Raw genomic sequence first — 17461 nt, 5'->3', positions numbered from 1 at the left:
AGAACACGGCAGGAATTTAGAAGTTTTGACAACCTGTCCTCTGTCAGGTAAATCCTCATTTCTACAGAATCTATCAGAGTTCCCAGGAAGGAAACTCTTGTGAGAGGGGATAGAGAACTCTTCTTTTCGTTCACTTTCCACCCATGAGACCTCAGGAATGCCAGAACAATGTCCGTATGGGACTTGGCAATTTGGAAATTCGACGCCTGTATCAGAATGGCGTCTAAGTAAGGGGCTACTGCTATGCCCCGCGGCCTTAGGACCGCCAGAAGTGACCCCAGAACCTTCGTAAAGATTATTGGTGCCGTAGCTAACCCAAAGGGAAGAGCCACAAACTGGTAATGATGATCTTTGTGTATCGGAATGTGAAGATAAGCATCCTTTAAGTCCACGGTAGTCATGTATTGACCCTCCTGGATCATAGGTAGGATGGTTCGAATAGTCTCCATCTTGAAAGATGGGACCCTGAGAAATTTGTTTAGGATCTTGAGATCTAAGATTGGTCTGAAGGTTCCCTCTTTCTTGGGAATAACAAAGAGATTTAAATAGAAGCCTTGCCCCTGTTCCTCCTTTGGAACTGGGTGGATCACTCCCATAACTAGGAGGTCTTGAACACAATATAAGAATGCCTCTCTCTTTATCTAGTCTGCAGATAATTGTGAGAGGTGAAATCTTCCTTTTGGGGAAGAAGCTTTGAAGTCCAGAAGATATCCCTGGGACACAATTTCCAACGCCCAGGGATCCTGGACATCTCTTGCTCAAGCCTGGGCGAAGAGAGAAAGTCTGCCCCCTACTAGATCAGTTATCAGATCGGGGGCTGATCTTTTATGCTGTCTTAGAGGCAGCAGCAGGCTTCTTGGCCTGCTAACCTTTGTTCCAGGCCTGGTTAGGTCTCCAGACCGGCTTGGACTGGGCAAAATTTCCCTCTTGTTTTGCATTAGAGGGTGTTGATGCCGCGCTCGTCTTAAAGTTTCGAAAGGCACGAAAATTAGTTTGTTTGGTCCTTAATTTATTAGACCTATCCTGAGGAAGGGCATGACCTTTTCCTCCAGTAATATCAGAAATGATCTCCTTCAGTCCAGGCCCGAATAGGGTCTGCCCCTTGAAGGGAATGTTGAGAAGCTTAGACTTTGAAGTAACGTCAGCTGACCAGGATTTAAGCCATAGCGCCCTACGCGCCTCTATAGCAAAACCTGAGTTCTTAGCCGTTAGTTTGGTTAAATGAACAACGGCGTCAGAAACAAATGAATTGGCTAGCTTAAGCGCTTTAAGCTTGTCAAGTATATTATCCAATGGAGTTTCTACCTGTAAGGCCTCTTCCAGAGACTCAAACCAGAAGGCCGCAGCAGCAGTGACCGGGGCAATGCATGCAAGAGGCTGGAGAATAAAACTTGTTGAATAAACATTTTCTTAAGGTAACCCTCTAACTTTTTATCCATTGGATCTAGGAAAGCACAACTGTCCTCGACGGGAATAGTTGTACGCTTAGCTAGGGTAGAAACTGCTCCCTCCACCTTAGGGACTGTTTGCCATAAGTCCTGTGTAGCGGCATCTATTGGAAACATTTTCTTAAAAACAGGAGGGGGAGAGAACGGTACACCTGGTCTATCCCATTCCTTAGTAATAATTTCTGAAAACCTTTTAGGTATTGGAAAAACATCAGTGTAAACAGGCACTGCATAGTATTTATCCAATCTACACAATTTCTCTGGCACTATAATGGTGTCACAGTCATCCAGAGTAGCTAAAACCTCCCTGAGCAACACACGGAGGTGTTCAAGCTTAAATTTAAATGTAGACATATCAGAATCAGGTTGAAGCATCTTCCCTGAGTCAGAAAAATCACCCACAGAAAGAAGCTCTCCTGCCTCAGCTTCTGCATATTGTGAGAGAATATCAGACATAGCTACTAAAGCGTCAGAGAGCTCTGTATTTTTTCTAGTCCCAGAGCTGTCTCGCTTTCCTTGTAACCCTGGTAGTTTGGACAATACTGCTGTAAGGGTATGATCCATAACTGCCGCCATGTCTTGTAAAGTAAACGCCATGGGAACGCTAGATGTACTTGGCGCCACTTGAGCTGGAGTCCTTTGAGCGGGAGTCAAAGGTTCTGACACGTGGGGCGAGTTAGTCGGCATAACTTCCCCCTTGTCAATTTCCTCTGGTGATAAATCTTTTAAAGACAGAATATGATCTTTATAACTTAAAGTAAAATCAGTACATTTGGTACACATTCTAAGAGGGGGTTCCACAATGGCTTCTAAACATAATGAACAAGGAGTTTCATCTATGTTAGACATGTTTAAACAGACTAGCAATGAGACCAGCAAGCTTGGAAAACACTTTGATAAATGTAAACAAGCAAAAAATAAAAATGGTACTGTGCCTTTAAGAGAAACACATTTTGTCAGAAATTGAAAAACAGTGATAAAAAGCAGTAAATCTTACAAAATTTTTTACAGTGTGTATAATACACTAACAGAGCATTGCACCCACTTGCAAATGGATGATTAACCCCTTAGTTTCAAAACCGGATCAAAAAAACGATATAAACGTTTTTTAACAGTCACAACAAACTGCCACAGCTCAGCTGTGGCCCTACCTGCCCATACAATGACTTTTGAAGGCACAAAAACCCTTTGTAGAGGTCCTAAGTGTTCAGGGGACTCCTTCAGGGAAGCTGGAAGTCTCAAGCTGCAAAAACTACTGCACGATTTAGGCCTGAAATTAGGCCCCTCCCAACCTGTACTCACAGTGAGAGGGCCATAAAAAACTATCCCTAGGCAAAATCTAGCCAGCCATGTGGAAAAACTGGGCCCCAATAAAGTTTTATCACCAATATGTAGAAAAAAACGTTTAAACACTTCCAGCAAACGTTATCTTATTTTCAGTAATGTGAGAAAGTAATAAGAATATTACCTTTTACAGTAAGCATGATACTAGTCGTTAAATCACTGTAATCAGGCTTACCTTAAATAAATCCGGTATTAACAGCATTTTCTAGCATATTCATTTCTCTAGAAAAATTTTGACTGCACATACCTCATAGGAGACCCTGCATGCCATTCCCCCAGCTGAAGTTACCTCATCTCTTCAGTTATGTGTGAGAACAGCAATGGATCTTAGTTACAACCTGCTAAGATCATCAAAAACCACAGGCAGGCTCTTCTTCAACTTTCTGCCTGAGGCTAAAACAGTACAACTCCGGTACCATTTGAAAATAATAAACTTTTGATTGAAGATAAACTACATAAATTCACCACATCTCTCTAGCTACTTCCTATCGTGTCGAGAGCTGCAAGAGAATGACTGGTAGTGGCAGTTAGGGGAGGAGCTATATAGACAGATCCTCTTGCAGCTTCCTGTTGGGAATGAGAATATCCCACAAGTAATGGATGATCCGTGGACTGGATACACCTTACAAGAGAAATGCAAGACAGAACTTTAACCGGTGATCCACTTTTGATTGGACCATTGAAATTAACACAGTCTACGATGTCGTTCTTAGGCGGAGCTGGGCAGCCATTTCTAACTGTCAAAATCAAACTTTTAATTTCAAATAACTTCAGCTGTGTTGCAGACTCGTTAGGGTTGAAGGGGTGAGTTATGAAAATCGGCACTGGATCTAAGGTATGGGCGAATGTTTGTATAGGTGTAGACTGTCCCTTTAAGCTGTTGCGTCCTGACTACATGGCCTATGCCTACTGCGATCTCTGTCTTGGTGAAGTTGTGAGCGGTGCTTTCACTCCTTTATATCTTATAAACGGCTAATACCAATAGATTTGTAGGATTGGGCTGCGGATCCCCCCCTCCCCACATAGCTGAGTTTCAGTACAGTATTCTAGACTGATTCCAGAGTGACTTCCCTGCATGCGCAATTACAAACCCCAGAGGCTGCCCAAACTAAATCTTGACCAGCCTATGTGAGTTATGGAATAACTTGATAGATGGGAGCAGGAAGTTTTGCAACTATTAAAGGTTCACTTTGAGACACTTGAACAAAGGCTATGCAGAGTCTTACAACTGGCAGAGCAATGTCCACAAGATGCTCTGATCTTACCTACGCAGGAGATATTACAAGACCACGCTGCCTATACAGATGCTGGTTCTAAAGTGTGTGAGGAAGGGTCTGATCCCAGAGAATTACCAATAGAAGCAAAACCCTCTTGTTTAATATCCCGGCACCCTGATAAGAAACTCATCTCTCTCAACATCCCTCTGATCAATCTGCAAAAGAAGATTTGCCTAATACCCCAGGTGGATTGTGGGGAAACTCGGTTATAACTTTTCCAAATAAATGTTATAATAGAGAGAGGAGCTCGATCTCATGGACATTTCTAGAGACAAATCAGAGTTGGTCCGGTATGCTCTCAGTAACATAACATCATCCAAGTTTTCATTTCCCAAGATATGTAGGATCATGCTTTGGAAATGGACTCTTCCTCAATATTTTTCAAGATCTCCAAAGACTGGAGTAGGTTAAGATGTTATTTGCAGAATGTTTAGAACCATCCTAGTTCGTCTCCGTTACTGGTGGTTCTCTTGAGCCTTTTGTATCCAACTATTTACAGCCTGCAACCATCTAGGTAATTTATTAATAAGTTTAAAGTAGTGGCAAACTTGTTACCTAGGAAGTTTTGGAACTTTAATCTAGTTCATATTTAACATTTATTTAAGTTTGTTCTACAGTAAATGTATGATATCATGATATTATTATTGCTTAACGGAATTAAACTTAAATTGGTTGCTGAATATTGCTCATTGTGGGGTCATATGCACACAATGACCTGGGTGTCAGATGAGATTTTTGTATGGGGTGTGGCCTGCGGCCGGGGTTGCATCACATACTTCCCTCAGATACTTTGACCCGTTATGGCACCTTCTTCCCTGATATAAGATGATTATTACAGACCCTGTTATATAGACTAGGGGTGTAACAAGGCTTACTTTCTGTGTTATCCTCATACAGACATAACCCACATAATTATCATGCATTTACTCTCTGTTATGTAGGATATGTCCCCTTTTTTTCTCTCTCTCTCTACTCTAATTAGAATTAAGCTCCTCTGCTAAGTGGTAGCTCTAATAAACCAATCTAATCTTTAGAAGAAGCATTGTCTGTTTTAGACTGCATTTTATATACTGTTATTCCTATATTGGGGCCAAAAGTGGCCCTTCTATCATCCCCTAATGTTATTTTGCAACAATAGATTGAGTGATCCAAGAGTGGCCACTGATTTCAATAAGGATGTACCTTAAAGGGACACTGAACCCAAATCTTTTCTTTCATGATTCAGATAAAGCAGCAATTTTAAGCAACTTTCTAATTTACTCCTATTATCAAATTTTCTTCATTCTCTTGGTATCTTTATTTTAAAAGCAAGAATGTAACTTTAGATGCCGGCCCATTTTTGGTGAACAACCTGGGTTGTTCTTGCTCATTGGTGGATAAATTCACCCACCAATAAACAAGGGCTGTCCAGGGATCTGAATCAAAATTTGGCTGGCTCCTTAGCTTAGATGCCTTCTGTTTCAAATAAAGACAGCAAGAGAACAAAGAAAATTGATAATAGGAGTAATTTACAAAGTTGCTTAAAATTGCTGCTTTATCTGAAGCATGAAAGTCAAAATTTGGGTTCAGTGTCCCTTTAGTTTTTGTACTAGTTTTCAAAAAAGGGGAGTTTAACTCTTTAAATTATCTCAAACTTCAAAATGAGGCTTATTGTTACAGGGTGCAGATAAGGATAAAGCCTAATATTTAATGCTGTACATTGTATCTGTATAACTCTTATGTCTGATTGGAACGAGGTTAACAAGCGGGTACATGAGAGAGTAACGAGGTTAACAAGCAGGTACATGAGAGAGGAGCGAGGTTAACAAGCGGGTACAAGAGAGGAGCGAGGTTAACAAGCAGGTACATGAGAGAGGAGCGAGGTAAACAAGCGGGTACAAGAGAGGAGCGAGGTTAACAAGCAGGTACAAGAGAGAGGAGCGAGATTAACAAGCAGGTACATGAGAGAGGAGCGAGGTTAACAAGCAGGTACATGAGAGAGGAGCGAGGTTAACAAGCAGGTACATGGGAGAGGAGCGAGGTTAACAAGCGGGTACATGGGAGAGGAGCGAGGTTAACAAGCGGGTACATGAGAGAGGAGCGAGGTTAACAAGCAGGTACATGAGAGAGGAGCGAGGTTAACAAGCAGGTACATGAGAGAGGAGCGAGGTTAACAAGCAGGTACATGAGAGAGGAGCGAGATTAACAAGCAGGTACATGAGAGAGGAGCGAGATTAACAAGCAGGTACATGGGAGAGGAGCGAGATTAACAAGCGGGTACAAGAGAGGAGCGAGGTTAACAAGCAGGTACATGAGAGAGGAGCGAGGTTAACAAGCAGGTACATGAGAGAGGAGCGAGATTAACAAGCAGGTACATGGGAGAGGAGCGAGATTAACAAGCAGGTACATGAGAGAGGAGCGAGATTAACAAGCAGGTACATGAGAGAGGAGCGAGGTTAACAAGCGGGTACATGAGAGAGGAGCGAGGTTAACAAGCAGGTACATGAGAGAGGAGGGAGGTTAACAAGCGGGTACATGAGAGAGGAGCGAGGTTAACAAGCAGGTACATGAGAGAGGAGCGAGATTAACAAGCGGGTACATGAGAGAGGAGCGAGGTTAACAAGCAGGTACATGAGAGAGGAGCGAGATTAACAAGCAGGTACATGAGAGAGGAGCGAGATTAACAAGCAGGTACAAGAGACAGGAGCGAGGTTAACAAGCGGGTACAAGAGAGAGGAGCGAGGTTAACAAGCGGGTACAAGAGAGAGGAGCGAGGTTAACAAGCAGGTACAAGAGACAGGAGCGAGATTAACAAGCGGGTACATGAGAGAGGAGCGAGATTAACAAGCGGGTACATGAGAGAGGAGCGAGGTTAACAAGCAGGTACATGAGAGAGGAGCGAGATTAACAAGCAGGTACATGAGAGAGGAGCGAGATTAACAAGCGGGTACATGAGAGAGGAGCGAGATTAACAAGCGGGTACATGAGAGAGGAGCGAGGTTAACAAGCAGGTACATGAGAGAGGAGCGAGATTAACAAGCAGGTACATGAGAGAGGAGCGAGATTAACAAGCGGGTACATGAGAGAGGAGCGAGGTTAACAAGCAGGTACAAGAGAGAGGAGCGAGGTTAACAAGCGGGTACAAGAGAGAGGAGCGAGGTTAACAAGCAGGTACATGGGAGAGGAGCGAGGTTAACAAGCAGGTACATGAGAGAGGAGCGAGGTTAACAAGCAGGTACATGAGAGAGGAGCGAGGTTAACAAGCAGGTACATGGGAGAGGAGCGAGGTTAACAAGCAGGTACAAGAGACAGGAGCGAGGTTAACAAGCGGGTACAAGAGACAGGAGCGAGGTTAACAAGCAGGTACATGGCAGAGGAGCGAGGTTAACAAGCAGGTACAAGAGAGGAGCGAGGTTAACAAGCGGGTACAAGAGACAGGAGCGAGATTAACAAGCGGGTACAAGAGAGAGGAGCGAGGTTAACAAGCGGGTACAAGAGACAGGAGCGAGGTTAACAAGCAGGTACATGGCAGAGGAGCGAGGTTAACAAGCGGGTACATGAGAGAGGAGCGAGATTAACAAGCGGGTACAAGAGAGAGGAGCGAGGTTAACAAGCGGGTACAAGAGAGAGGAGCGAGGTTAACAAGCGGGTACAAGAGAGAGGAGCGAGGTTAACAAGAGGGTACAAGAGAGAAGAGCGAGGTTAACAAGCGGGTACATGAGAGAGGAGCGAGATTAACAAGCGGGTACAAGAGAGAGGAGCGAGGTTAACAAGCGGGTACAAGAGAGAGGAGCGAGGTTAACAAGCGGGTACAAGAGAGAGGAGCGAGATTAACAAGCAGGTACATGAGAGAGGAGCGAGATTAACAAGCAGGTACATGAGAGAGGAGCGAGATTAACAAGCAGGTACAAGAGAGAGGAGCAAGGTTAACAAGCAGGTACAAGAGACAGGAGCGAGGTTAACAAGCGGGTACAAGAGACAGGAGCGAGGTTAACAAGCGGGTACAAGAGACAGGAGCGAGGTTAACAAGAGGGTACAAGAGAGGGGAGCGAGGTTAACAAGCGGGTACAAGAGAGGGGAGCGAGGTTAACAAGCGGGTACATGAGGGAGGAGCGAGGTTAACAAGCAGGTACAAGAGAGGAGCGAGGTTAACAAGCAGGTACATGAGAGAGGAGCGAGGTTAACAAGCAGGTACAAGAGAGAGGAGCGAGGTTAACAAGCGGGTACAAGAGAGAGGAGCGAGATTAACAAGCAGGTACAAGAGAGAGGAGCGAGGTTAACAAGTGGGTACAAGAGAGAGGAGCGAGGTTAACAAGCAGGTACAAGAGAGGAGCGAGGTTAACAAGCAGGTACAAGAGAGGAGCGAGGTTAACAAGCTGGTACATGAGAGAGGAGCGAGATTAACAAGCTGGTACATGAGAGAGGAGCGAGGTTAACAAGCAGGTACATGAGAGAGGAGCGAGGTTAACAAGCAGGTACAAGAGAGAGGAGTGAGGTTAACAAGCAGGTACATGAGAGAGGAGCGAGGTTAACAAGCAGGTACATGAGAGAGGAGCGAGGTTAACAAGCGGGTACATGAGAGAGGAGCGAGATTAACAAGCAGGTACATGAGAGAGGAGCGAGGTTAACAAGCGGGTACATGAGAGAGGAGCGAGGTTAACAAGAGAGTACAAGAGAGAAGAGCGAGGTTAACAAGCGGGTACATGGGAGAGGAGCGAGGTTAACAAGCAGGTACAAGAGAGAGGAGCAAGGTTAACAAGCAGGTACATGAGAGAGGAGCGAGGTTAACAAGCGGGTACATGAGAGAGGAGCGAGGTTAACAAGCGGGTACATGAGAGAGGAGCGAGGTTAACAAGCAGGTACATGAGAGAGGAGCGAGATTAACAAGCAGGTACAAGAGAGAGGAGCGAGGTTAACAAGCAGGTACATGAGAGAGGAGCGAGGTTAACAAGCGGGTACAAGAGAGGAGCGAGGTTAACAAGCGGGTACAAGAGAGGAGCGAGGTTAACAAGCAGGTACATGAGAGAGGAGCGAGGTTAACAAGCATGTACAAGAGAGAGGAGCGAGGTTAACAAGCAGGTACATGAGAGAGGAGCGAGGTTAACAAGCGGGTACAAGAGAGAGGAGCAAGGTTAACAAGCAGGTACAAGAGAGGGGAGCGAGGTTAACAAGCGGGTACAAGAGAGAGGAGCGAGATTAACAAGAGGGTACATGGGAGAGGAGCGAGGTTAACAAGCGGGTACAAGAGACAGGAGCGAGGTTAACAAGCAGGTACATGAGAGAGGAGCGAGGTTAACAAGCAGGTACATGAGAGAGGAGCGAAGTTAACAAGCAGGTACATGAGACAGGAGCGAGGTTAACAAGCAGGTACATGAGACAGGAGCGAGGTTAACAAGCAGGTACATGAGAGAGGAGCGAGGTTAACAAGCGGGTACAAGAGAGGGGAGCGAGGTTAACAAGCGGGTACAAGAGAGGGGAGCGAGGTTAACAAGCGGGTACATGAGGGAGGAGCGAGGTTAACAAGCAGGTACAAGAGAGGAGCGAGGTTAACAAGCAGGTACATGAGAGAGGAGCGAGGTTAACAAGCAGGTACAAGAGAGAGGAGCGAGGTTAACAAGCAGGTACAAGAGAGAGGAGCGAGGTTAACAAGCAGGTACAAGAGAGGAGCGAGGTTAACAAGCAGGTACAAGAGAGGAGCGAGGTTAACAAGCTGGTACATGAGAGAGGAGCGAGATTAACAAGCTGGTACATGAGAGAGGAGCGAGGTTAACAAGCAGGTACATGAGAGAGGAGCGAGGTTAACAAGCAGGTACATGGGAGAGGAGCGAGGTTAACAAGCGGGTACAAGAGACAGGAGCGAGGTTAACAAGCGGGTACAAGAGAGAGTAGCGAGGTTAACAAGCGGGTACATGAGAGAGGAGATTAACAAGCGGGTACAAGAGAGAGGAGCGAGGTTAACAAGCGGGTACAAGAGAGAGGAGCAAGATTAACAAGCGGGTACAAGAGAGAGGAGCGAGAATAACAAGCGGGTACATGAGAGAGGAGCGAGATTAACAAACAGGTACATGAGAGAGGAGCGAGATTAACAAGCGGGTACAAGAGAGAGGAGCGAGGTTAACAAGCGGGTACATGGGAGAGGAGCGAGGTTAACAAGCAGGTACAAGAGAGAGGAGCAAGGTTAACAAGCAGGTACATGAGAGAGGAGCGAGATTAAAAAAACAGGTACAAGAGAGAGGAGCAAGGTTAACAAGCAGGTACATGAGAGAGGAGCGAGGTTAACAAGCAGGTACATGAGACAGGAGCGAGGTTAACAAGCAGGTACAAGAGAGAGGAGTGAGGTTAACAAGCAGGTACAAGAGAGAGGAGTGAGGTTAACAAGCGGGTACAAGAGAGAGGAGCGAGGTTAACAAGCGGGTACAAGAGAGAGGAGCGAGGTTAACAAGCGGGTACATGAGAGAGGAGCGAGGTTAACAAGCGGGTACAAGAGAGAGGAGCGAGGTTAACAAGCGGGTACAAGAGAGAGGAGCGAGGTTAACAAGCGGGTACAAGAGAGAGGAGCGAGGTTAACAAGCGGGTACAAGAGAGAGCAGCGAGGTTAACAAGCGGGTACAAGAGAGAGGAGCGAGGTTAACAAGCGGGTACAAGAGAGAGCAGCGAGGTTAACAAGCGGGTACAAGAGAGAGGAGCGAGGTTAACAAGCGGGTACAAGAGAGAGGAGCGAGGTTAACAAGCGGGTACAAGAGAGAGGAGCGAGGTTAACAAGCGGGTACAAGAGAGAGGAACAAGGTTAACAAGCGGGTACATGAGAGGAGCGAGGTTAACAAGCGAGTACAAAAGAGGAGCGAGGTTAACAAGCGGGTACAAGAGAGGAGCGAGAATAACAAGCGCGTACAAGAGAGGAGCGAGGTTAACAAGCGGGTACAAGAGAGGAGCGAGGTTAACAAGCGGGAACAAGAGTGGAGCGAGGTTAACAAGCTGGTACAAGAGAGGAGCGAGAATAACGAGCGGGTACATGAGAGGAGCGAGAATAACGAGCGGGTACAAGAGAGGAGCGAGATTAACAAGCAGGTACATGAGAGGAGCGAGGTTAACAAGCAGGTACAAGAGAGTAGCGAGGTTAACAAGCGGGTACAAGAGAGGAGCGAGGTTAACAAGCTGGTACAAGAGAGGAGCGAGAATAACAAGCGGGTACAAGAGTGGAGCGAGGTTAACAAGCGGGTACAAGAGTGGAGCAAGATTAACAAGCTGGTACAAGAGAGGAGCGAGAATAACAAGCGGGTACATGAGAGGAGCGAGGTTAACAAGCGGGTACAAGAGAGGAGCGAGATTAACAAGTCTCTAAACTCACTGAATTCAATGAGCAATTTGCCGTATCCTCTTCTCTGGTAGGGAGGCAGTGTCAGGATACAGGCCACATTATAGTCCTCAGTGGATTCTTTTTCCTGTTTGCAGACAAGATTTATATAAATCAAGATCATAAAACCATTCTGGTCATCATAATTTTTAGAACATCAGAAGAGGGAAAAAAAATGCAAAGAAAGAGATAATCCATGATGATTTTATAATCCAGAGATGTCAGGGTTAACAGAAAGCTACCCGGCTGAAACAAAAGAAATGTCAGTACCCATCTACAAACTGCCAAGCATAAGGCATAAGTGTCTATATATCTCTGCTCATTTCCCTGGATAATACCAGTGAGACTCCCTCGCTGAGGGGTAATAGACAAAACTGACCACTCCACAAACCACCGCTTTACAAATGGCTGTGATACATCACCTCCTCCAACTCGTAGTTGTGTCCAGAAATGAACAGACAGGAGCCTGGCCAGTATTACAGGGATACAGATTGCTCTGTCATTTGGTGTTCATCTCTAGATATCTTGGCTCTCCCTAAATAACACTCACCAGTGAAGAATACAAAGCAGTAGCTCTGAAAATGAATGAATGGGACAAATCCTTGCCGGAGTAGCATCTGTCTGCAATGCTTAGAATGATAAATAGCCACTAATTGAGTGCACCCTGGGCCTGTCTACAACAGGAACGTCCTTTTCCATACAAGATCTGGACATAGCTTAAAATATTGGATATGGAGATTGATCTGAAACAAAGCTTGCCAATGTCTCTCTCTTTGATATTATACCAGAGTCTTATTCCAATCCATAATATGATTAGTACACGGTCAGGTGACACAGCCACTTCTGAAGTGGTCCGTTAAGGAGCAGCAAGGTCTCTGTACATCCGTCTGGGGGAGGGGATCACACTGGTGAGTATTATCCACGGACACCCAAGGCATATTTGTTCTAGCTGCGTTGCAGGAATTATTTGCACACATTTACTTTATATTTCTCAAGTCATCTTGTTGTAGATGAACAAAAATTGCACAATTATCCTGAAACCTATACAATCAGCAGAGATATCCCCTGGTATAGCAGTAAATATATATAGCAGTAAATAAAAACAACTCACACAGATTTTTAGAAAGATTACGAAGAATTCTTGCTGTGCTAAAGTCTGAGCTACTATAAAACAAAAGAAGAAAACAGCTCATTTCTAAGAGTAAAATTAATTAAAAATGACTAGCTATAATATTCATAAAACATCAGCTATTCAACTGACGTGTTTTCTGTTACATCCTCCTTGGAGATACTCAGAAAGATAAAGTTGTACAGATGTTTAAACAAAAGCTGTTTTGTGTAGAAGGAGCTAATGGGTGCCCGGGTTTGTACAGGAAGAAAGAGGCAGCTGGCCCAGTGTGTGTGTTGGGGGCGGGGGTGAAGAAGCAAGATGTTTTAGATTCTCAACCAACAAACTGATATAGGCTGAGCACATTCTTCAACAAAACTGATACCCTCTGCTCTGAGGATAATCTTGACAAATGAAAACCCAGGTTTCTGTAGCCATCAATAACTCTCACTACATTGTCCTTTTAAATAAAAATAAAATGTGGCTTCCATCACCAACAGGATCACACATCCCTAGACCACAGGCAATATTATATATTATTAGCACATTACCTTTGAGAAGTAACCCACAATATGGAAGCCTTTGGAGTCATACTCTGTCATGATGTAAAAAAGAAAGGGGTCTGTGTCATAATACAGCGTTTTGTGGTCCAGGAAACATTTTGCCAAGAGACACAGATTCTGGGAGTAACTCTGAGAAAAAAAAATATTATATGTATGTAATAGACACAAACATCAACTGGTCAGGGTACAAACAGGAGCCCTCTGTGGTAACCAACGCACCTTATTTTTCCTTCCATCTATCTCAAAGAACGAGATTGTTCCTTTCCTGTAGATCTCATTTCCTGGCGGGTGTCTCAGGTTGCATTTGGTCTGTGGGAAAACAATGAATACCATAATACTATGGCAGCCAATAGGTGCACATCCCTGAAAGCACTACAAGGTTCGCTCCTCACCAGATGCCGCTGTAGACACTTGAGGCTCTTCAGGTACTTGAGACAAAACTCGCACAAGTAAAGGACAGGCAGCACCGTGAGCTCCTGTGGATACGGGGAGAAGTACCAAGGTTTAAGGCGATGACGACCCAGTTCAATGCACTCAATGTTCTTCATGCGTGTTATGATATCATCATGGCTCCGATCAGACACCAAACTTCCTGTCATTCGAGGAGCAGATGGGATCCCATCAGAGCTGTCCTGGGAATCCTACAAACATAAATCTTTTACAGCTTTGTCTATAAATGATGTAAAGTTGTCACGGTCATGAGGTGTCTTTTCTTACATTAGACTCAATAGGAATGTCAGCAGGTCACACACATTTGTCAGCTGGTGCCTCCTATAAACATATCAGTTTTGTATCTCCATAAAAAATAAACTAGCCCTGGGATACCCAATGCCAGCCCTCGGCCCTGTTTTAGTGCTGGGACACAAGTGGGTGTAACAGAGAAGGACAATCACAAACAACCACTCGTGACATTCACACATCTTCTCCTATATAAATTAAAGGGTCGTATATAATGAGCTGTACATAGCAGCACCCCGAGCTAGGATTTTTAAAGCCACGTTATTAAACTGAATAATAAAAAAAGGCCACTACCACCACTGTCTAATATTGCAGGAATATGTTTTACCCCCAATTTATCAGTATAAAAGGGCTTCCACAATAAAACTATCTGGTGAGGAATGGCAGAACATGAGCAGTGAGACAGCTACAAGTACCGCCCCTGAGGGGATTATATCCAACTGGAAGCACCAATGGAGGAGCTATGAATCCTGCAGGAAAGAATACATCTGCAATACGAATACTCATAATGTGCTTTTAAAGCCCTGATTAAAAGGCTTAAAGGGACACTGAACCCAAATGTTTTATTTCGTGATTCAGATAGAGCATGCAATTTTAATTTACTCCTATTATCAAATTCTCTTGGTATCTTTATTTGAAAAGGAAGAATGTAAGTTTCTGAGCCCATTTTTGGTGAACAACCTGGGTTGTTCTCGCCGATTGGTGGACAAATTTACCCACCAATAAACAAGTGCTGTCCAGTGTTCTGAACCAAAAATTTGCTGACTCCTTAGCTTAGATGCCTTGTTTTTCAAATAAAGATAGCAAGAGAACAAAGAAAAATTGATAGTAGTAAATTAGAAAGTTGTTTAAAATTGCATGCTCTATCTAAATCACAAAAGAGAAAATGTGGGTTCAGTGTCCCTTTAAAGAACTATACAGCAGGGCCATCTCTAACAACTTACACTCACGATGCAGATAAGATTCTAAAGGGTCGCAAAAAGACAACACTGGCACCTCGTTGCCAGAATCAGCAGCTGTTCTGTAGGTGCAGACAGTGTAGCGCTACCATTCACTTGCATAATGTGGAGTTTGTCTCCCTCTAGTGGCGATTTCTGAACATATTTACAGGGTCTCACTAAAGAACAAATTACACACAACGATATGACCCTATACTGATCGTCACCTATTAAAATCATTATCACTATGCTCCATATAGCGGGACAAGTTACTGTACAGTTTATCTGATAACGTGGCTTATTCTCACAGGGATACAATGCCCAGTTCTTTATCTTACAGTTATATAAAATCAGGCCTTCGTTTTGGGAAGAACAATAAATTGGATACGTATACGCAAATGTCCGGTCTCTGTAAGTGCATACGTTTAATGAACATAGGACTCAGCTATGGGTTTGGCTTGGTGTAGGTAGTCTGTAAGGAGTGAGCAGGTAAAGATTTTCTCGTTTGTAAAATGTGTTTGACCTTTGTCGTTGCAGTGCTATTACGCCTGGGACAGCGAGCAGGCTCTGCTAATCCCTCTATAGTGTCTTATAAACCTGTCAGTGGCACATGATGACAGTGATGCATTCAAACACAAACCGCTAGCGCCAATGTGTCAGGTCATTAGCCCCATAAGTAGGGGCAACGTTATATTCCACAGATAATGATTTACTGAGATAACACACACACACCAGCACCAACTGCCAACCCACAAGCTGTGCCCACGCAGAAGCATCCTTGTGAGCTTGCCTGATATTGTCCTCAGAGGGCACTAAATGACCAAACCCACTTCAGCCTAATATAATTATAACAGTCATAGGGGCCTGGGGAGGGGGAACGCACACGTCATGACTAAACATACCTCTTCTGGTGAACCCAGAAATTCAGATATAGGGGCAGCATCAACTCCAAAGGTTTTGTCTGATGTCACAAATCCTGGGCCGGTAAAGGGGACTGCGGCAGCCAATCGTCGCTTCATCACATATTGTAAGGGAGATAGGTGTACAGATATATACACATAGGAAGATGCGCATATATCTAACATTGATTTGCAATCAATAACCTCCCCAATGATCAATACTGTAAATACCCAAGCATGCTAACCATAACCTGCCAGACCTAGTGAGTGACCTAGAATACAAGATTAATTTATTTATTGCCTCCATTCTAGAAAGGGAGATTTAAAGGGGACATGAAACCCCAAAAAAATATTTTGTGATAAAGACAGAGCATGTGATTTTAAGCAACTTTCCAATGTACTTCTATGATCTAATTTGCTTAGTTCTCTTGGTATCCTTAGTTGAAAAGGATACCTAGGTATGCTCAAGTGCAGCAATGCATTACTGGGAGCTAGCTGCTGATAGGTGGTTGCACATAAATGAGTCTTGTTATTGGTTCCTCAAATGTGTTCAGCTAGCTCCCAGTAGTGCATTGCTGCTCCAACAAAGGATACCAAGAGAATGAATCAAATTTGATAACAGAAGTAAATTGGAATCACATGCTCTATCTGAATAATTGAAGAACAATTTGGGGTTTCATGTCATAATTGTATATTTATTGGATTATAGGAATCTGACATACCTAAATACTTTAGATGGTTTTCAATAAAATAGGCTCCGTATAAGGCGACTGTGAAATCTTATGAGCGACTTCCCCTCTCCCATATGCCTAAATGCAGACAAAAGGAGATTTCGGAACAAGAAATAGTTCTGTATAGTTACCGTACCTCTCCGTCCCTCACCTCGTCTGCACTCAAGCAATTGGACTTGCGTTTTCGACCAGGTGGAACCGTGGGGGCACTAGGTCTGCGGGCTGCTCCGTTCTGTGGACGACAGGCACAACTTAGCAACATATTTTGTCACTACTCTCTGGAGGTTATTCACATAGTACACATGCACATATATACAGCTACACACATCGTGACAAAGTCTCTTTCATAAAATGTCTCAGTCCCAAATGGCGCAAGGTCAGGACGTTACCAGATTAGGGTTATTACAGGGAAATATTGCAATGACTGCTAGACAGGGTTCCAGTGCATTACACAACATGTAACACTAAGGGCAGCCCTCTCTGGCAGCAAAGGGGTATACAAGACTGTTACATTTATATTATCCCGAGTCTCAATTTTTAATATACTAACCCTGCAACATTTAAACACAACTTAAAGGGATACTGAACCCAATTTTTTTATTTCATGATTCAGATAGAGCATAACATTTTAAGCAACTTTCTAATTTACTCTTATTACAAATGTTTCTTCATTCTGTTGCTATCTTAATTTTTAAAAAAAGGCATCTAAGGTAAGGAGCCAGCCAATTTTTGGACAGCACTTGTTTATTGGTGGCTGACATTTAGCCACCAATCAAGTACAACCCAGGTTGTGAACCAAAAATGGGCCGGCTTCTAAACTTACATTCTTGCTTTTCAAATAAAGATAGCAAGAAAATGAAGAAAAATTGATAATAGGAGTAAATTAGAAAGTTGCTTAAAATTGCTACTTTATCTGAATCATGAAAAAAAATTAGAGTTCAGTGTCCCTTTAACTGAGCAGTTTTCAATTGAGACGCTTTATTCACATTTTTTTTTAAAAAGGTTTTTTATTTTTAAATCACTGCAGTTACTAAATATATTAATCAGGAACAGTATCCTATTGAGGCGCAATAATGCAACAC

The 17461-nt window shown here is 43.8% G+C and overlaps 1 protein-coding gene across 2 annotated transcripts in view; it reads right to left on the bottom strand.

Annotated features, from left to right (window-relative positions):
• Positions 1 to 17461, bottom strand: part of KAT5 (lysine acetyltransferase 5) — a 57836-nt gene that overhangs the window by 19483 nt on the left and 20892 nt on the right. For both annotated transcript variants that reach the window (XM_053720014.1, XM_053720013.1), the window contains exons 7-12: positions 16516 to 16611; positions 15652 to 15762; positions 13466 to 13714; positions 13293 to 13382; positions 13062 to 13202; positions 11397 to 11490 (exon numbers count right to left, since the gene is read on the bottom strand). In XM_053720014.1, the coding sequence (XP_053575989.1) occupies positions 11397 to 11490; positions 13062 to 13202; positions 13293 to 13382; positions 13466 to 13714; positions 15652 to 15762; positions 16516 to 16611 (781 nt within the window). The remainder of the gene's footprint in view (positions 1 to 11396; positions 11491 to 13061; positions 13203 to 13292; positions 13383 to 13465; positions 13715 to 15651; positions 15763 to 16515; positions 16612 to 17461) is intronic.

Source organism: Bombina bombina, chromosome 7, assembly GCF_027579735.1.
Source record: "Bombina bombina isolate aBomBom1 chromosome 7, aBomBom1.pri, whole genome shotgun sequence".
NCBI lineage: Eukaryota > Metazoa > Chordata > Amphibia > Anura > Bombinatoridae > Bombina > Bombina bombina.
The sequence above is the reverse complement of the archived record's forward strand: the minus strand, read 5'-3'. Positions and strand labels throughout refer to the sequence as shown.